At 35.9% G+C, this 19,676-nt stretch overlaps 1 protein-coding gene across 4 annotated transcripts in view; it reads left to right on the top strand.

Moving 5' to 3' along the window:
• The window catches only part of KCNQ5 (potassium voltage-gated channel subfamily Q member 5), a 523,469-nt gene that overhangs the window by 108,880 nt on the left and 394,913 nt on the right, over positions 1-19,676 (top strand). Inside the window, exon 1 of one of the 4 annotated variants that reach the window (XM_032864366.1) lies at positions 7,887-7,933. The exons of the other annotated variants lie outside the window; for them this stretch is intronic. Coding sequence (XP_032720257.1) covers positions 7,902-7,933 — 32 coding nt within the window. The 5' untranslated portion in view covers positions 7,887-7,901. Of the gene's footprint in view, positions 1-7,886; positions 7,934-19,676 lie in introns of those variants that run through there. 4 annotated transcript variants of the gene reach the window in all.

Raw genomic sequence — 19,676 nt, 5'->3', positions numbered from 1 at the left:
CCTCTGGCACCTGAAGCCTCACTCACCTGGAGGAGGAGTTCTGGGGCTGCTTTCAATTCTCAGAGTCTTCATTCTGTTATAGAATTCAGATATTTTTGTGTGTAATATAATTTTATTCTTTAAATGACTATTCATATACCAAGATGTTACATTTAATTTTAGGTTCTCAACTGTAGCCATTTAAGATTTTTTTCAATATATCCAAAACACGATGCAAATAAATTGGTAAGAATTTCAATTCACATATTTCTTGGAATATCTTATTTTTCTTCATTTTTTTTTCTTTTTGCTCTTGGATTTATTATGTTACTTTCCATGGTTAAACTATAAGAACTTGCATGGTCGCACAGAAAAAAAAAAAAATTTTAAAAGGAATTAGGGCAACCGGGATGTCTATCAATAGGTAGCTGAGGTATCCTTCAGATAAACTGTAGTACATGCTGGCACCAGAATATTACTCACTGTTAAAAAGAAATGAGCTATCAAGGCATAAAAAGACATGGAGGAAAGTTAAGTGCATATTACTAGATGAGAGAAACCAATATGAAAAGGCTACATACTGTATGATTCCCATTTTATGACATTTTGGAAAAGGCAAAACTACGAGACACTAAAAGGATCAGTGGTTGCTAGGGGTTGCAGGGAATGAAGGACAAATGGGGCAGAGGATTTTTAGGGCAGGGAAACTTCTGTATGTTACTGTCACGATGGATATATGACATTAAACGTTTATCAAAACCTATTGCATGTACAACACTAAGAGTGAACTTTAATATAACTGTGGGCTTCTGGGGATAATGATGTGTCACTGTGGGTTCATCACTGGAACAAATGTACCACTCTGGGGGGTGATGTTAATAGTGGGGGAGGTTATCGTATGAGCAAAACCTATATGGGAAATCTCTGCTTTCTGCTCAATATTGCTGTAGACCTACAGCTGTTCTAAAAAATAAAATATTTAAAACATTTTAAAAAGAAATTAGGGATTAATATAAGAACTGCAAGAGTGTGTAATTGTGGGTAATTCCACAGAGTAAGTCTGCTGAAAAAGCCTGACACTAGGTGCTACCATCTGAGGGACTGAAGCCACCATTTGTGAGGTGCTGTGTGGGACCAATAAGACACAAGAGAAAAAATGTAAACGTTACCACATCCTGTTCTATCAGTGGCTTTGCCGCTGCTCACTTTGGTTTTACTCTGCTGAGTCTCTGCTGCTTCTGAACTTCTTTGATTTCATAACGGAAACTCTGAGTCTTTGTTGCTTTACAAAATTTCATGTTTAAACTTACTCTTTCTTAGGAATGATAATATAGACACCACTTCTACAAACATAACATAGAAAATCATAGCCCCCTAAACAATTTGTTTCTCTATCAGAGAAGGCAACAGAGCTACAGATGGTATGTTCAGTGAGCCGAGAACTTTGGCTGAGAAGCTATTAATTCTCACAGCAGCTCTTCTACTAACAATTTTTTGGTCCCCGGAATTGAAGTCATTCAGAGTCTGCTTCATATACAATAAATCTTTAAAATGAGAAAAATAAAATTAACTCTTATATTTTAAGAATATTTACAGCACTAGAAGCCAAAGCTGTTGTATTAGTAATCAGTTGTATTAGTAATATCTTGCAGTGTAACAAATTACCACAAATGTACTGGCTCCAAACAACATAAACTTACCATCTCACAGTTTGTGTGGGTCAGGTGTTAGGCACAACTTATCTGGGTTCTGTGCCCTGGGCCTCACCTGATTGAAATCAAGGTGTGAGCCACCAAAATACTGAAGTACTTACTGAAGAAATAGTTTTTCTAAATTTTTAAGACCGTAGTCCCATAACCTTCTCAGTAAGTTTCAGTGTCTTTCCTGGCTATAATAGCATCTGTAGAAAGCAACCTTAGTTTTTTCATCCCAGTTATCTTCAGTTAAGAAGTATTTATTGAGGGGCTCCTGTGTGGCTCTCAGAGTCCTGGGATCAAGCCCCACATCAGCTCCCTGCTCAGCAGGGGAGTCTGCTTCTCTCTCCCTTTTCCCCTCTCATACTTTTTCTCTGTTGCTCCCTCTCTCTCGCTCTCTCTCTCTCTCAAATAAATAAGTAAATAAATATTTATTGAGTACCTCTTATTTGCCACTTCAAGGCACTAGAAATACTAGATGAATAAGAGGACATTCTCTTAGGAAATGAATGATCTAGTAATGAAGCAGATTGGAGAAGGATGTTAAGGGAGACCAAGCCTGAATCACTTTGAGAAGAGGAAAGAAACTCAGAGTAACTTCCAAGATCAATTGTCTTGATTCTACAACTAGTGAGTAACTGGAAATTCTCCGCAAGTGATAAATTTGTCATGGGCAGCTGTCGTAGTTTATGAAGTAGAGTCTATGAATCAGTTTGCAGAGGTCATCTGCGTAGATGAAGACTGTTACAGACTTCACAGTCAAAATGAGATTCTCGATGAAAGACCAAGTATAAGTAATGGTTTCATGACAGTGTTTGTAGTTGGAAGATACAGCCATGTTTACCCAATCCATAAGGGAGATAAAATTCTAAGAGAAGATCAAAGGGCAGGTGAAGACTTTTCCAAACACAGTTATACAAACAGAAGGAAAAGAGTCTAGGAAGTAGAAGAGTATGCTGAAAGCTTCAACAAGCTACTGGTGCCATCTTATACCTAGAACTCTAGGTAGAACCCCAGAGGTTTAGCTGCTAACTCCCGCCAGCACTTGTGTCCTTGTTCAATCCTTTCCCCTTTCCTCTAATTGTGATTGATGCTGAAATTGAGTTTCTCTGAGAATGGAAACCTAGGAAATGTTCCAGGATTTTTGATGATGAAGGCGGTCATGTTCCAAGGCTCAGAGTATAATGAAACTTGTAGCTGAGATAGCTCTAAAGAACTTTCTCTTTGTAAGAACTTAAAAATGTGAGGATGATATTGGTTACCAGTGAGTTAGGGAAGAGAGTCTCTGATGCAAGTTTGGGTGGAGTCAGTGATGTACTTGTTTTTTCTCTGAGAATGGGAGATAGAGTCCGGATGTTCAGGAAAGTTGAGTTGGCAGTGAGTTGAACTTTTTCGGGCTTGAACTTGGATGTAAGATTTTCCAGTAATGTGTTCTCAAAGGGAGTTCCATTGTTAAGGTCTCAAAAGTCACGAGATCACATAATATTTCCTTTCCTGTGGCCTTTCTAATAGTAATGGATAACCAGGAATACTGGTTTAATTGAAAGAATGGTGCTTCTGGACTTTTTACCTCCCTCAGGAGGCAGCCTGCAAGAGAGTCCCAACAGTGCATGATACTAAGTCTCTCGGGTGCAGAAGCAAGAGTTCAAATGTCTCTTAGGGCATTGTTTCTTGAAGATATATGATCATATGAATCTCGTGGACTCTTGCTAAAATGCAGGTTCTGTTGTAGTAGGTCAGTAGGATGGAGTTGATGAGAATTTGCATTTCTAACAAGTTCCCAAGTGATATTATGCTTCTGAGCCACAGACCTCACTTTAAGTAGCAAAGCTTTGGAGCATTAGAATAGGGAAAGCACACCTTAGAAGATGTCATTATGGTCTTCGTAAGTTATAAAACCACAAAATGAAAGTAAACTTAGTTTATCCCATGCAGCTGAGGTAGGAATGAAAGAACTTTTTAAGAAGACTTACAGATGTGGGAAAAAAACAAAACCCAAACAGGGTTCATCAGGAAAATATGGGAAATGAGGCAGTTGTTAGAGAAGCGGACAAACCCAACTTCATTAACCTCTAACTCTGAAGGATATATCTTCTCTTTTAGTTTTAGGGGCAACTTAATACCATCTGGTTAAAGAACTATCCCATACCCTCACACCCCATCCTTTTGCCACCCCACCCTCTCATGCTCTGCCATTCAGCCCATAGCTGCCACTGGCTCTCAACTACTTTTATGCAATAAGGAAGAACTGTGAGTGAATTTTAGACTTGGTTGTCAAATAATCTAGAGTGATCTGGGTGGGGGTGCAGGGTGAGTAATGAAATCTCCCTAGGGGTACAGTAATGGTGCAAGGCTGATTAGCAGATAGCTTCAGTATCCTTCGTTGTAGTAGGTTATTTGAATATTTAATGCAGCACAGTTCAAGGATCACCAGAGAATTTGTATTTCTCTTAAAACAGTGCAGTAAAACCTCCCTTGTATAATGGATGCTGTTGTAATGCAATCTTGGAAGTAGTTTTCAAGTTCATAGGGTTGCAAAAGTTCTACTTGATCTGTTCACATACACAAATGTGACTTTCCCTGCTCCTCTTTCTGCTGCTATTTATATCAGCTGTCCTACAGATCAGCTTTCTTTGCAGTATCTGATATAAATAACCACAGTTCTCTAAGTACGATTTGCTCAAGATTTCCAGGTAGTTCATGGACTGATATCTGGTTATTACTATTTATGATTTGGTGGTGATATGCTTTTGTTACTAATATAAATTAATACTTTTCATTTAAATGCAATAACTGTTATACATGAACTCAATGATTTTATTAAAAAACTACTCTTCCCAATGAGCAGGTAAGCTGAGTTTGGACATTGCAGGGACATTTAGGAACAAGTAGCAGTGGTGGTCTTTTGAGGCCGTGCCCTTGAGAAGGAATTTTCAAGAGAGACTTCAAATGAAATCCAAATGCAGAAATGAACATAATGTACTCAGTAGAGTGCAGCTGTCTGATTTGCCCCAAGTCTGCGGATATCTTTCAGACCTAAGGAGTGTGGGCGTCTGCTTATTTCCATGCCCCTTACACTGTAGCTAAAAGAAACCTGAAATATTCCTGCTTCTTTGAAAAAAAAAATCAGTCAACAAAGCTGGAATATAAAACTCTTTTTAGGGTGAAACCAACCAATAACGTTTTTATCTTGAAATTGTCCATGTTAAAGGCTACTCTGTCTGACTTCCCATAAAATTCTTCAAAAACATTTGTTCATTCTAACCATTTTAGTTGTATTTTATCTGAAATTCACTCCTGACTTTTAGGTAATGTTGCAGCAGTCACTAGAAGATTTAAAGACTAGGGGTGCCTGGGTGGCTCAGTTGGTTAAGCGTCTGCCTTCGGCTCAGTCATGATCCTGGGGTCCTGGGATCAAACCCCCTGTCTGGTTCCTCAGTGGGGAGCCTGATTCTCCTTCTCCCTCTGCTCCTCCCACACCACTGATATTCTCTCTCTCTTTGTCAAATAAATAAATAAAATCTTTAAAAAAAAAAAAGTTTTAAAGACCAAAAAGTATGGAAAGAAGTGTAACTATTGGCATGAAAACATTATCAAGTAGGCAGTAGTTTTTTTCTACTAGTAACAAGTCCAAATACTATTCAATCCAATTAATGAAATCTTCAATAATATAAATAGTGCATTTTACTAAGCATTTTTCATTATTTTAGTCATTAAAATGTAATTCAATTATGTTAATAGAATTTTAATGGAATTTAATCTAACATTACCATGCAGCTTCAGAATTCAAATTTTTAAATAAATTTCTAGTAAATACAAATCCCTTTTATTTTATTTTTTATTATACAATGTAATGGATGAAAACAGAACATAATGGCAATTTCACAAATTCAATTTACTAACATCTTTAGTAGTAACCATACCATTATTCTGCAATAACCATATGCCTTCTTAAAATCCAGATCCTGTCCCTTGCTATTAGGACCATGCTTATAGTCACATTAAATCTATTACAAACAACTTATAAAGGAAAGAATGCTGGACTGGATTCAACTCTCTAGTTTGTATTTTTACCAGATCTATACCACTAAGCCTTAGCTTTCCATTTGGTGAACCAGTAATTCTAATCTAAACCTTGCCTATTTTATGGAAAAGTATTTTTTTATTATGTTCTGTTAGCCACTGTATAGAACATAATTAGTCCTTGATGCAATGTTCAATGATTTGTTGAGTATAACACCCAGTACTTTTATGGAGAAGTATTAACTGAGATGGAAATAAGCTGAGATTGGAAATAAAGCAGTGTGAATGTTTATTATTGTATCTTGCATGATAGGCTAGGTTTTGCTGCAATAGCAAAAGAAAAACAAAGGCCTAAATCTCAGTGGCTTGAATCATGGAAGCTTATTTCCCTCATGCTTCACATCTACAGGAGTCAGGCTCATTGTAATCCCTGTGAGACTCAGACTGAGGCATGCTCCATGCTAATATGTGCTTCCACGATCACTAGGGGAGGAGAGAGATGCAGGTAGGTCATGCACTGGCACTTAAAATTTTCTCCCAGAAATGACACGCCAGTTCTGCTCACATTTCAATGGCCAGAGCATGTCATATGGCCACACCAAACTTCAGAGTCAGATGAGAGAGGAAATGCAAATATCTATATCTATATTTATATCTTTATCTGTATCTCGATAATAAAAAGTAAGAAGAAAGGCATAGGGACACCGTCCCTGCTGAGGAATTCTACAGCTACACTGGGGAAGATTTTGGGGGGGAACATGAGTTAGGAACAGGCTGTTGAAAAATGGGAGATAGGAGGGTTATGGATTTATGGAGAGGAGGTGATGAGGTAAAATACAGAGAAGGAAAATTCATCCCAGAAATTCTGATTTGGGGGCTGTTCTCAATGAGTGTATTTATATTGTTTTTGAAAATCTCGGGACCTTTTAATCCAATGACTCAGCTTTTCTGTGTCTGTTTCTCTTGCATTTGTCTTATTGCTTTGCCACTTAAAAGTCCAGCAATGAGAGAAATTTTGGAAACTATGTGCATTTCGATGTGCTCAAACGCTCCTTAAAACTGAAAAGATCTGTTGGGAAATCACTGGGTACTCCATACTTCTTTTGTCACTTGTAATCACTTAATTGCTTGAATTATGCTCTCCAGACTTAGCAGTTCATTGTAGTACCAGATCAATACAAAATTACACTATTAAATCAAGTAAATGTATGTAACTTTCACACTCATTACAATTTCTAGGAGCCACTGCCACTATTTAGCACTAGCATTCAATCATGGCAGTGGTCAAGGCTAATGTGCTTGTCACTTCACTTTCCTATATTTTAGCCTTCTATTTGTGAGAATGTTGCAGCCGTGCTGTCTTTAAACTGAGTTTATATTACTTTGGAATTAAAACAACTTTTTGAGACAGAAATTAAGTGTCACCCTGACGCCAAGCGTTGCGAATTTCCAACTCTTTTTAAAGGAGGTGGTTATATTCATTTTCTAGGGCTGCCATAACAAATGACCGCAAACTGCGTGGTTTAAAACAACAGAAATTTATCCTTTCACAGTTCTGGAGGCCAGAAGTCTGACATCAAAATGTCAGAAGGTCCTATTCCTTTGATATCTCCAAGGAAGAATCCTTCCTTGCCTCTACCTCGCTTGGTTCCCACCAACCTCAGGCATTCCTTGGTTTACAGGTGCATCACTGCAATCTGCCTCTGCCACCACATGACTCTTTCCCCCGTCTCCCTTGGTAGCTCTCTGTTCCTGGCTCCAGTTGTTTCTCTCCTTATAAGGACACCAGTCATTGGATTCAGAGCCCAACTCTAATCCCGTGTAACCTCATCTTCACTATATTACATCTGTAAAGACTACTCCCAAATAAGGTGACATTCACAGATACAAGTAGGTTAGGGTATCAACATATCTTTGGGGTGGAGGGACACAGTTCAGTCCACAACAATGGCATTAATGAAACTTTTCTGCAAATCTGTGGCAAAATTCTGTGGAATACCTCAGCCCCGAAATACATGACATAAACTAATTTCACCAAGATCATTCCCTTTGCTTCTGATTGCCACTTTATTTAAAATTCTGCATTATTGTTTACTTGCCCTAAGACCTGGTTCCTTGATATTGGCTCTTCTCTTTCTCTTGATTTTCTCAGTGGGACTTGTCAAACATCTACCTTGTTTCTAAAAGCATTGGGAGGCAGTTCAGATGAACCAGAGTAGACATGCCAGTGATCAAGGGTGAGTCACTGTTTCCCCCCTCTGTCAGGGATCTGCTGACAGATACTAATGGTAGCTGTCATTGAACTAAATATGAAGCAATGGTAAAAGAAAACAAGGTTTGCACTGCTTTTAATAAAGACACTTAGAATTGTTTATCTTTGCTCTTCAACAACTACATTGGACACATTTAGCTAAATGCTTTTTAAAAAGCAGAATCTTGGAGCACCATCTTTTCTTTCAAAGTAATATTAATATAATTTTGAATATAAGAGTAACGAAAAATGTTAGAAATTTCCATTTTTTGGTAACAAATTAAGATCCAATGCAGCATCCTTTTATATTACACTATACCAAACTAATACATACCATAAGTTACATAGGCCTGTGGTTATTGCGCAAAGTGATAAAAATGACTTATTAGTTCTACCTAGCAGAACTGCAAATCCTCTTAATTATAGTAACAAAAGATGGTATGTTGTATTGTAAACCTTGTATCAAAGGAGACAAGGGTATGGATTTTGAGGTCTCTTAAAGATCATGTGGTTTTGTAATTCTACTATTTACCTGTCCCTAGTTCAAGGGTTTATAACCTAAGGTCCAGAACTTAGATAGAAAAAGATATATCTTTATTTTCACTAACTCTGATATTTGATACATTCTTAATTATGAATATAAGCAACAATTCATTGTATTATTGGCCACTAATAGAAATCATGGATTTTTAAAAATTTCATTTTACTATCTTTTTTGAGTAGTCTCTACCCCTAATGGGACTTGAACTCATGACCCTGAGATCAAGACCTGAGCAGAGATCAAAAGTCAGATGTTTAATTGACTGAGCCAACGAGGCACCCCTGTAGAATATTTTTAAATATCTCATATCATTTGTACTCATCACTACTTCAAAATTATGTCAGCTACTTGACATGATGCTAGACCTTGTTAGTGTATTAATAATTATGTTAATGTTTTGTTAACTGTTTTTACATAATTATTTTTCATTGTAATATCTTTATTTTTATGCATTTTGAAAAAAATGGTCCTTCAGGCTTCATGGACTGCCAGAACCTCTGTGCTAGTTTTAGTACCTTCTATTTTATGATAGCAACTTAAACAACAGAATCAAATGTCAGCATTAAATACTGTAACTTAATTTCTTTTTCAATCAATTTATTCATCATCTGAATTTTTTTAGAATATTATGATACCTAACATTGGACTACATGACTTAAGGTACAAGGTTATAAAAATGGAAGTATAATATAATTCCTGTTCTCAATGATAGCATAATCTAGTTAGCTACATAGCACATGAATTGCCATTGTTTGTATGTCTTAAAATAATAACATATAAGGCTTTAAAAAGTGTTTCCAAATGCTGTCCTACATAATTCGAACTCGTTGGACACTATCAACGGGGTTGTTAAATGGTAGAGTAAGATCATACCAGTTTATAGGGAAAGAAATGACTTTCCCTTAAGCAGAGAGAGATGGAGTAAGAAAAGGGTCAGCTCTTCCAAATTGTAGTTCAGAGGGACTAACATTTCACATCACTCTTTCTTTAGAAAATCCTCAGTCTTTTGTACTGTCTAGTCTACACATTTCTTAAAAGTATAAAATAGCTTGTTAAGAATAAAATGGCCTTGAGGACAAAAGAAAGAGCAAAGAGGAAGAGGGGGAATGATTTGGGAGTTGGGAAAGTAGTTGCTGTCCATGTACTTTGATACAGTTGATGTGCAGTCTTTTTCATTTCAACTTTGTCCTAAGTGCAAATACTCACAAAAACTGGGAAGAAAGGTAGAGGCAAGCTGAGATAAACTCAGCATGGCTTCCATATCACCCGGCTGACTGTAACCTTCTTGTAAAGAAACTACCCCTAGAGTTCTCTTTACTCAAGAGTTGTTTTTATAGACCAACAGCTTGTTAGAGCATTACTTGGCAGCCTGTTATAAATCTTGAGCCCTTACCCCAGACCTACTGAATCAGAATCTTCATTTTAATGAAATCTGTGAATGGTTCAAATGTCCATTACATTTTGAGAAGCACTGATGGCTTTAAGTTCAACTATAATAACAGAGAATATTAAATTCCTACACCTCACTCTTTCATGGCTTGAGTTTTTAAGCTGTTGTTTGTGTCTTCACCAGGAGAGACAAGACCCATATTAATAAAAATGCATTTAATAATTAGTTTGGGTGAAAATCTCATTAAGTCAGGCAAATGTTCCTGAAGAGCTTGTAAACAGATTTTCATAATGGAGAGCACATTGTATTAGAAAAACCAGCCCCTGTTGAGACCACAAACCTGCCAGGAGAACTCAGTAAATGTAAGTGGTAAATATGTTTAGAGGGAGCAAGAAGGCCCAAGTATTGCATTTAGGCAAATAAATCATAAGTGCGTGGTGTGCCAGGGAAAATTAATGTTTTTCCTGCACCAGGTCTGACATGTTCACACATGAATGTATTTCATTCAGAAAAAGTAAAGGCTCTAGAATGGCACAGTCTGGTTTTATGAGAAACAGATGTGTCATGGTTCACCCACTCCCTGACCACCTGTGGTTTCCCCATGACTCAACTTTCTTGAATAAAGGGAGTTAACTCTTGGATCTTGAACAAATTCTAAATTACATATTTATTTTCTTCCTCCTCATATTTCTCTTCACTGCTCATGGCCATGACAGAACCTTAACAATTCAGAGAAGTTTGAATAAACTACAAAAAGAATGTTCAACACTCTAAAGCATTTTCATTTAAAGGCAAGTCCTTGTTCTGATATTTAGATTGAGGTTCTATTAAAAGTTCAAACCGAATACCAGCTTATCCAGCCAATTAGAAAGAGTGATTTTTGTTTATAATCCAAAGCCACCTGCTTATGAGTTGTTTTTACTTACTGCTAGTTTTTTAGTTGAGGGTAGGAATTATTCTCATCCAGAAATATACTTTAGATGCCATTGGTCAGTCACTTAACCCTCAGCTACCCCTATTCGTGGAATAATGTGGGCAAATTAAAATCATTAATATTCTGTAAACCTTAGTACCTGCTATTAAAACTTACTCTAAACCACTTCCTCCAATTGCTTACAAGTAGCCAAAAGGAGGGATTTGAACTTTACTGCATTTTATTTCTCCTACCATACTCTGCTTTCCATTCAACAGAAAAATGGGCAGGGAAATGGTCCAGACATAAGTAGGTGAATGGAAAACTACAAGATACAAAAGAGACCCCAGAGGGAACAGTCATGGATACTTGAACAGTCACTGACAATACTTTTTTAATATTTTTATTTCCATTGACATAATCAATTTAGGGTTGTTTTTGATTTACCATCAAGGCATTTGGTTTTCCTTTTCCAGAATATTTTTTATTTATTTCAGAAAGCATTATCTAATTAAAAGCAAACATAGAAATTAATGTGGCCTCTCAAGGAAGAACTCACCATTCATAGTCAAATTATAATTACAAATTAACAACACTTCCCCAAAAACACTTTTTTTTGAAACTTATAATTACCTCATTGTTTATAATTTAAAAACTGAAATGCAAAGAAATGGTTTTAAATTCCATAAAATCTTGGTTTGTATATCTTACTATCAAAATACTATCCAAAATAGCAAAGGGTAAATTTTACATGCTTTTTATAAATGGAGAAACATAAGTGACAAAAAAGCAAATAACCTGATTCCAATGTGAGTCATTCATAAACTTTGAAAAGGACTTTCAAATACATTTCATTAGAGTGTTTTTTTAGTTCAAATGCACAACTTCTACCTAGAGTGAAAGAATGCCCTGGAAATAATCTACAAATTCTGATATGATTAGATATTAATCAGTAATAAAGATTTACTAGAAATCAAGTTCAATGCCATTTTGAATTTTCAGAAAATATCCTATTTCAATACAGTAGGGCTGGAAATATAGCACTACTTAGAGGTTACTCAGGTCTGATAATGTTCAAGGAATTATCAGTGTACTTTTGGATTTATTAATTTTATAAGCAATAAAATCAGATATGATGGTAGATTTTGGTCATAGACTGAACTATAGAAAAGGGATGGCCTTTTTTTTAAGTTGAAGTGATTTTTCATGTTGCCACAGTATGATACATTTTAAGTCCATTTGATTAAAAAAAAGAACATTTCAGAATGCAAAGTTATGCTATATGATCAAATATCCTAATACATTAAAATCACTGCATTTGAAGTTAAAATTCTTTGAATTAAATAGATATGTAATAAAAATACCTGATCCATTTGTCACACTTATACTGATTTTGTATCTTTTTTTTAAAGATTTTATTTATTTATTTGATAGAGAGCATGAGAGGAGGAGAGGGGCACAGGGAGAGAGGGAAAGCAGCTCCCTGCTCAACAGGAAGCTGGACACAGGGCTCCATCCCAGGACCCTGGGCTGATGACCTGATTCCAAAGGCAGACACTTAACCAATTGAGCCACCCAGGTGCCCCTGATTTTGTATCTTATAAGCAAAGCTACAGTGATGCTAAAAAGTTGTAACTTGTCCAGGATGAATATTTTTACCTGATTATAGCATCCTGCAAAAGAACTTTTTACTGTTCAATTCTTCTACTGCTAACCCTTCAACCTGTATGTAGTGGGTTTCATCAGCCTTGTATTACTCAAAAATATGTGTCTTCAGGGTATTCCAATTGACAAAGATATTTTAAAATTTTTGCTTGAATAGAGATAGTAGTGAGATGTGAAAAAATGGCTAACATGTAGTTTTTACCATTAAGAAGCATACAGCTAACTCAAGAGAAAAGCCTGTCCAAAATTAGTTTTAATACAAGAAGGGTTATCCAAAGTTGTAGTGGAGAGGGAAAGGCATAGAGGCAGACTAAGAAAAAACATTTGAACTAAGTCAAGGGATAGACAATGCTTTTAATAGAAATGCTGGAAGGTAGTTCCAAAGGACAGGGTACAGTGTGAGCCAAGGCATGGACTCACGAAAGTACAGGGTGCATTTAGGTAATGAATCATCTGATATGATTTGGGCTCAGAGTGGGGATAGGGATTAGGAAATATAAAGGAAAATGTTGGTTGAAACCAGATGAGAAGGCTTGAATGACAGCTATAGAGTTAAAACTGTTCTTACAAAAAAAAAAAAAAAACTGTTCTTAACAGGTAATGAGTGTTTGGTGAGTTTGGTGAGTTTTTCTGTCATCCAGACACATTCACATTGATTATAAAAAAGAGAAATGTAAAGAAAGTATACATATTTAGGATACAAAATCATCAAAGAGTTTGAAACGCTAAAAAAGTTGCCATTTTTGAAAGCCAATAACTGTCTAATGTCATTTGGTTCACCTTGGTAAATTCATCCTTGACTTGTTTTACAAAAAGATTCTTAAAATGTAACATGATTGAGAGAAACATTACTATGACTTAGTGCAAAAAACAATGGATCGATTTTATGACTTTTTGACCACCTAAGCACATTGTGAGGCACATTATTTATCTCTACCTATTAATTGTTACCAGACTCATTTTGAGGATAAATTATGGCCAGAAAATTCATATAAATTTCCCCAAATCATTAACTAATCATTGAGCAAATGATAGTGTTGGAATTCATAGGTAAATCTTTTTGCTTTTAGTTTGTTGGGATTTGGATTTGAACTTGTATTTGAGCTGAGAAATAGATTTTTTAAAAACACTAATTACAAACTAATTGCTCCACAAAAATCAAATTTTGTGCTACAAGACAGTACTGGGTAAGTAGAAAGTGCGTAAGAGAAAAAACTTGATCCCAGGGCAGGACTAATGGCTTCAGGCACTTAAAAACTAAAACCTAAAGATGAAAAAGAGCTAATGGGTAAAAGAGCTAAGAGGATTTGGGGCAAAGAAAACAGCTCTATTTTTTTTTTTTTTCCTTTTCTTTATTAACTATATCTTAAGGCAAATTTGCTTGGAAGTGAAAACCAAGGTGATAAGGAACATACTAGTTTCACTCAGATTCTACCCACCCAGCGATAGGGACATTCACCCTCAAAATCAACCCCACTTATTTCTGAGTCTCCAGACCACCATCCATTTGGGTATAAGGTTTCCACACCCTACTGAACTGATACATCCTAAGGTGCACATGCTTTAAACTGACAAATTGCAACAGTGAAGACATGTAAAATATGAAACTAGCCTGGGCTATTCCAAAGCTATTTCTGTCCCAATAATCAGGAATATTATTAGTTTTTATACTGCTCTCATTTGAAAATGTTGTTTTATTAGAAACATGGCATAACAAACACATGCAGTGACAAAGGGCAGGAAACAAAGAATCAATTGATCTAGATTCTTCTAGATTCTAGAATATTTTCTGAAGACACAGGAAAACTTCGTATCCATTATGAATGTTTGAGTGTTTTATACATTTATAATTAGAATTTAATGCAATTTCTTACTTGCTCAGAAGACAAAAATTGCTTTCTTTTTTTTTTTTTTTTAAAGATTTTATTCATCTATTTGACAGAGAGAGAGAGATAGCCTGAGGGGGGACACAAGCAGGGGGAGTGGGAGAGGGAGAAGCAGACTTCCCGCTGAGCAGGGAGCCAGATGCGGGGCTCACTCCCAAGACCCTGGGATCATGACCTGAGCTGAAGGCAGACACCTAATGACTGAGCCACCCAGGCACCCCAGAAAAATTGCTTTCATTTAAGAAAAGTTGTAATTTTTGTTATTATAATAGACAAAGGATGCCAAACATTAATTTAAAATATGAAGACTAATAGAAATCTTTGAGGTTTGGGGGAAGAAATAATGATTGAAACCTAATTTTTGGTTGCTTTTTGATCTTTCTTTTTTTCTGAATGCATGACTAGAGCAGAGTTCATATTTTAGCATGTCTATATGCAGTTGGCTTCATTTAGGGGTCTTTTCCCTCTGAATGTCCTACAAAACACTGTGTCAGCTACTAATGTATTTCTAGGTTTTGGTGATATGAGTAAAACTGTATTGAGCATTCTCATTTAGGTCTGTGTGGGGTAGTTTCCTTGGATAAAGATGTAGGAAAGAGATCCTGGGTTCTATGCTAAGTGTATGTTTAACTTTATAAGAAGCTGCCAACTACTTTTCTAAAGTGGCTGTATGATTTTGTAGTCCAGTTAGCAATGCGTGAGAGTTTCAGTTGCTCAAAATCTAAACCAGCACCTGGTAAGCAACAGTTTAAAAAATTTTAGCTTTTCTGATTTCTATATAATGGTATCTTATTGTAGTTTTAATTAACATTTCTCTAATGATGCATTAACCTAATGATGGTGAACATTTTTGTGTGTTAGTTACCACCAACACTTGCCCATTAAAAAAAATTAGGGTCTTTGTTTTTATTACTGATCATAGTAGTTCTTTATAAATATAGATGAAAGACTTTTTTATTAGATGTGTGTTCTGCAAATATTTTCTCCAAATCTATGACTTGTCTTTTCATTTTCTTAGCAGTCTCTTTTCTGATTGTGTTGATTCTTTGAGCTTCTCTACATAGACAATCATATGGAAAATAAAAAAAAATTTAAATTTATTCATTTCTAACCTGTATACCTCTCTAATCCTGTATTCCTTTCTAATCTGTCTACCTTTTATTTCCTTTTATGCTTTTATACTTTGCTGCCCTGGGTAGGACCACTACCATGATGCTCCCACTATTCCTATTGGCACTGTAATAGTGAGAGCAGATAGTCTTGCCACTTTCTTGACCTTAGGTGAAAACATTTATTCTTTGTGTTGCTAATTGTAGGTTTGTTGTGAATGACATTTATCAGGTTGAAGAAGTTTCTTTCTACTCCTACTTCACTAAGGATTTTTATTATGAATGGACTCTGAATTTTGTTAGATGTTTCAGTATCTATTGAGATGATTATATTTTTGTTAGTATTATTATTAGTCTGCTGAATATTGAATCAGTCTTGCATTTCTGGGGTGAAGTCACTTTGGCATAAGGTATTATCTTTTATCTATACCATTAAATGTTATCTGCTAAAATTTTATGTATTTTTTTTAAGATTTTATTCATTTATTTGACAGAGATCACAAGTAGGCAGAGAGGCATGCAGAGAGAGAAGGGGGGTAAGCAGGCTCCCTGCTGAGCAGAGGGCTGGATGTGGGCCTCAATCCCAGGACCCTGGCATCATGACCTGAGCTGAAGGCAGAGGCTTTAACCCACTGAGCCACCCAGGTGCCCCAAATTTGATGTATTTGAGAACATATTTTATATCAGTGATTCTTAAGCGGGGACAGTTTTGTTCCCCAGGAGACATTTGGCAATGTCTAAAGACATGTTTGTTGTTACAGCTAGGAGGACAGAGAGGATTTGATACTGGCATCTAGTGGGTAGAGGCTAGGAACACTGCTAACTAGCACAGGAAATCTTCCCCACAACAGAAGGAAGTATTTGACTCCAAATGTCAATAGTGCCAAGTTTGCGAAATTCTACTTTATAGGATTTCAAATCTCTTAAATTTGCTCACATTTCTTTTATGGTCTAGAATGTGACTATCTTGATAAATGTTCAATGTACATGTTTTTAAAAACATTTCATTTCTTTTAAGAAATGAAATCTTGCCATTTGCGACAACGTGGATAGAACTAGAGGGTATTACGCTTAGCGAAAAAAGTCATTCAGAGAAAGACAACTATCATATGATCTCCCTGATATGAGGAAGGGGAGATGCAACATGGGGGCTTTGGGGGTAGGAGAAGAATAGATGAAACAAGATGGGATCGGGAGGGAGACAAACTTTAAGAGACTCTTAATCTCACAAAAGAAACAGGGTTGTGGGGGGGTGGCTAGGGAGAGGGTGGTGGGGTTATGGACATTGGGGAGGGTATGTGGTATGGTGAGTGCTGTGAAGTGTGGAAACCTGGCGATTCACAGACCTATACACCTGGGGCTAATAATACATTATATGTTAATAAAAAAAAATTAAAAAAAATTTTTTAAGTGCATTCTTTTAATTAGGGAGGACTATTGTATATGTGTCGGTTAGGTAACTTTGATGTTTTTTGCAATCTTCTGTATTCCTACTGAATTTTAATCTACTTGTTCTGTAGATTGCTGAGAAGGGTGTGGCCATATCCAGTTGTAACTGTGAAGTTTTTACTTCTTTCAGTTCTCAGTTTTTGCTTCATGTATTATGAAACTGTGTAGCTAAGTACATTCAGGTTTTTATAAATTCTTGAAAATAACCTCTTTATCATATATGATATTACTCTTATTCCTTTTAATATTTCTTGTTCTAAAGTCTACTGTTTTTTATATTAATATAGTTACTCCAGCTTTCTGTTGATTGGTGTTTATGTAGTGTATTTTTTCATCCTTTAATTTTTAACCTATCTGTGTCTCTGTATTTAAAGTGTACTTTTGTACATATCGTATAATTGGGACTTACTTTAATTCATATTGACAATTTCTGTCTCTTAATGTGTTTAGAGCATTTATATTTAATGTGATTCTTGTTATGGTAGATTTAAATCTACCAAATCAGTAGTTATTTTCTACTGATCCCATGTGTTCTTGACTTCTTTTTCGTCTTTTCCTATCTTTGAACTAATTAAAAAATTTTTATGATTCTATTTATCTCTATTATTGTTCTATTATTGTTCCTCTTTTAAATTTTTTTTTAAAGTTTTTATTTATTTGACAGAGAGAGAGAGAGAGAGATCACAAATAGGCAGAGAGGCAGGCAGAGAGGGGTGGGGGAAGCAGGCTCCCTGCTGAGCAGAGAGCCTGATGTGGGCTCCAAGCACCCTGAGATCATGACCTGAGCTGAAGGCAGAGGCTTAACCCACTGAGCCACCCAGGTGCTCGCTCTTTTAAATTTTTTTAATAGTTGTTCTGAGGTTTACAATTTCCATCTTTAACTTTTCAGTCTACCTTCAAGTATTTTTATACCATTTCGCCTATAGTGTAAGAACCTTACAACACATACTGAATTTGCTCCTTTCCATTTATTATGCTGTTGTTATCATCCATTTTACTGCTGTAGATAACCTCATAATAAATTGTTACAAGTTTTGCTTTAGGAATCTAATAATCTATATAAGTGATTAAAAGTGAGAAAAAAATCTTTTATATGTATCTTTATTTTTCCATTTCCAGTGCTATTTATTTGGATAACTCCAAATTCCATTTGGTATCCATAGCATTCTGTCTAAAGAATTTCTTTTCGCTTTTCTTGTGCCATAAGTTTGTTGGCTTCAGCAGTTAACCTAACTATAAACAGCTTAGGCCACAACAGAATTCAAGACACAGTAAAGAGCTGAAGTCTGAGCTAAGAACCAGAATATAGCCAGAAGCCTTTGACATTACTAGCTGCTGATTAGGGAAAGTGTGAGAAGTACGAAAACAAGTAAAGGAATAAAAATGTGATTCAGGGCAATTTAACATATTTATCTAGTGCTTGTAGTCATCATTGAATGTACTCACTTTTTTAGATTGTGTTGCATATTTATTTCTATTTTATTATCTCCATTAGTTTACCATTATTTAAAAAAAAAAATAGTAAGTTATGCATCTCTGAGAAGAAGGCACGTCAGAGCTAGGCCCTGTCCAGAGTTCTTACTAACTTGTTTGACCTAAAGATATGACCAAAGGAATGAAAGAAAGTATGTTAGGAAAAAGAGCTTACTAAGTACATTACCCAATTGTAATAGCATTGTATGGTGACACATGGTAGCTACACTTGTGGTGAACAGAGCATAATGTATAGAGAAGTTGAATTGCTATGTTACACACCTGAAACCAGTGTAACATTGTGTGTCATCTGTACGCAAATAAAAATTTTTAAAAAATATACATCATCCAGAATGGCCAGAAATTTCAACATGAATGATTACGAGAGAGAACCCATTGAAAGTAGAGGTTTAGTAAGTGGGGAAGGGAAGTTGAGGTGTCTTTGTCTTTCAAGAGCTTTCTAAAAAGTCAAAGGCTTTACATGATGCTTCTCATCTCAGATAAGCCTGGCTGTCCAGCATACAACCACTACTAATAGCAATCCAAACTGCATAAAATCCTTTGGAGGTAAATGATCTCTTCATTAAGATTCCTCTCTGGGAATGTGAGAAGATGGGGTCTAGACCCAAAAACCAATCCATGAATTTTGAAACTCTAAGTCTGAAGTCAAAAGACATAAATCTTAGCAAACAAATTTCCTTTGCTCCAAGGCTGTCAGTGTCTCCCACTCCAGTTATAAGCAAAACATAATTATGGCAGAAGACAGAATGATTAGTTCAGGCTGACCATGGCGAAGGTTAAAGGAGGAGCATAACTAAGTTCAGCTTTATATAGTAATAGTCTGCCTCTTTACATTTTTTTTAATTACTCAATAGAATGATGATTATGTTGCTGAGTATTTTAAATAAATTATTTCTAGTAGAAGCATTGCCCAAGTTTTACCTATACATAAATAGAAAGCTGCCTCCTTATGCCTTCCCAGTTTACCTGGTGGAGTCCCAGTTTATAGCCCTTTCATTCTCAAAATGTAGTTTGGATGAAAATATAAAGCCACAAGTCACTCTGCTAATGAGCCACTCCTCAAGAGATAGCTCCTCCCTACAGAAGAAACTACTAGCTAAATATACCCACAGATAATATTAAATACTGCTAAAAAGTAAACGTCATACATTTTTAAATCACATTCAATGAACTAAAGCAAAAAAAGCATGGTGTAAGTAAAGAGATAAAGCTTCATACATATATGCTCCAATCTTTTTTCAAACCGAAGTGCCTGTGGGACTTAAAAATACAGTTGAGACGA

The sequence above is a fragment of the Lontra canadensis genome, unplaced genomic scaffold (genome assembly GCF_010015895.1).
Source record: "Lontra canadensis isolate GAN:19392208 unplaced genomic scaffold, GSC_riverotter_1.0 scaffold27, whole genome shotgun sequence".
NCBI lineage: Eukaryota > Metazoa > Chordata > Mammalia > Carnivora > Mustelidae > Lontra > Lontra canadensis.
This window is presented reverse-complemented; position numbering and strand designations above follow the sequence as displayed.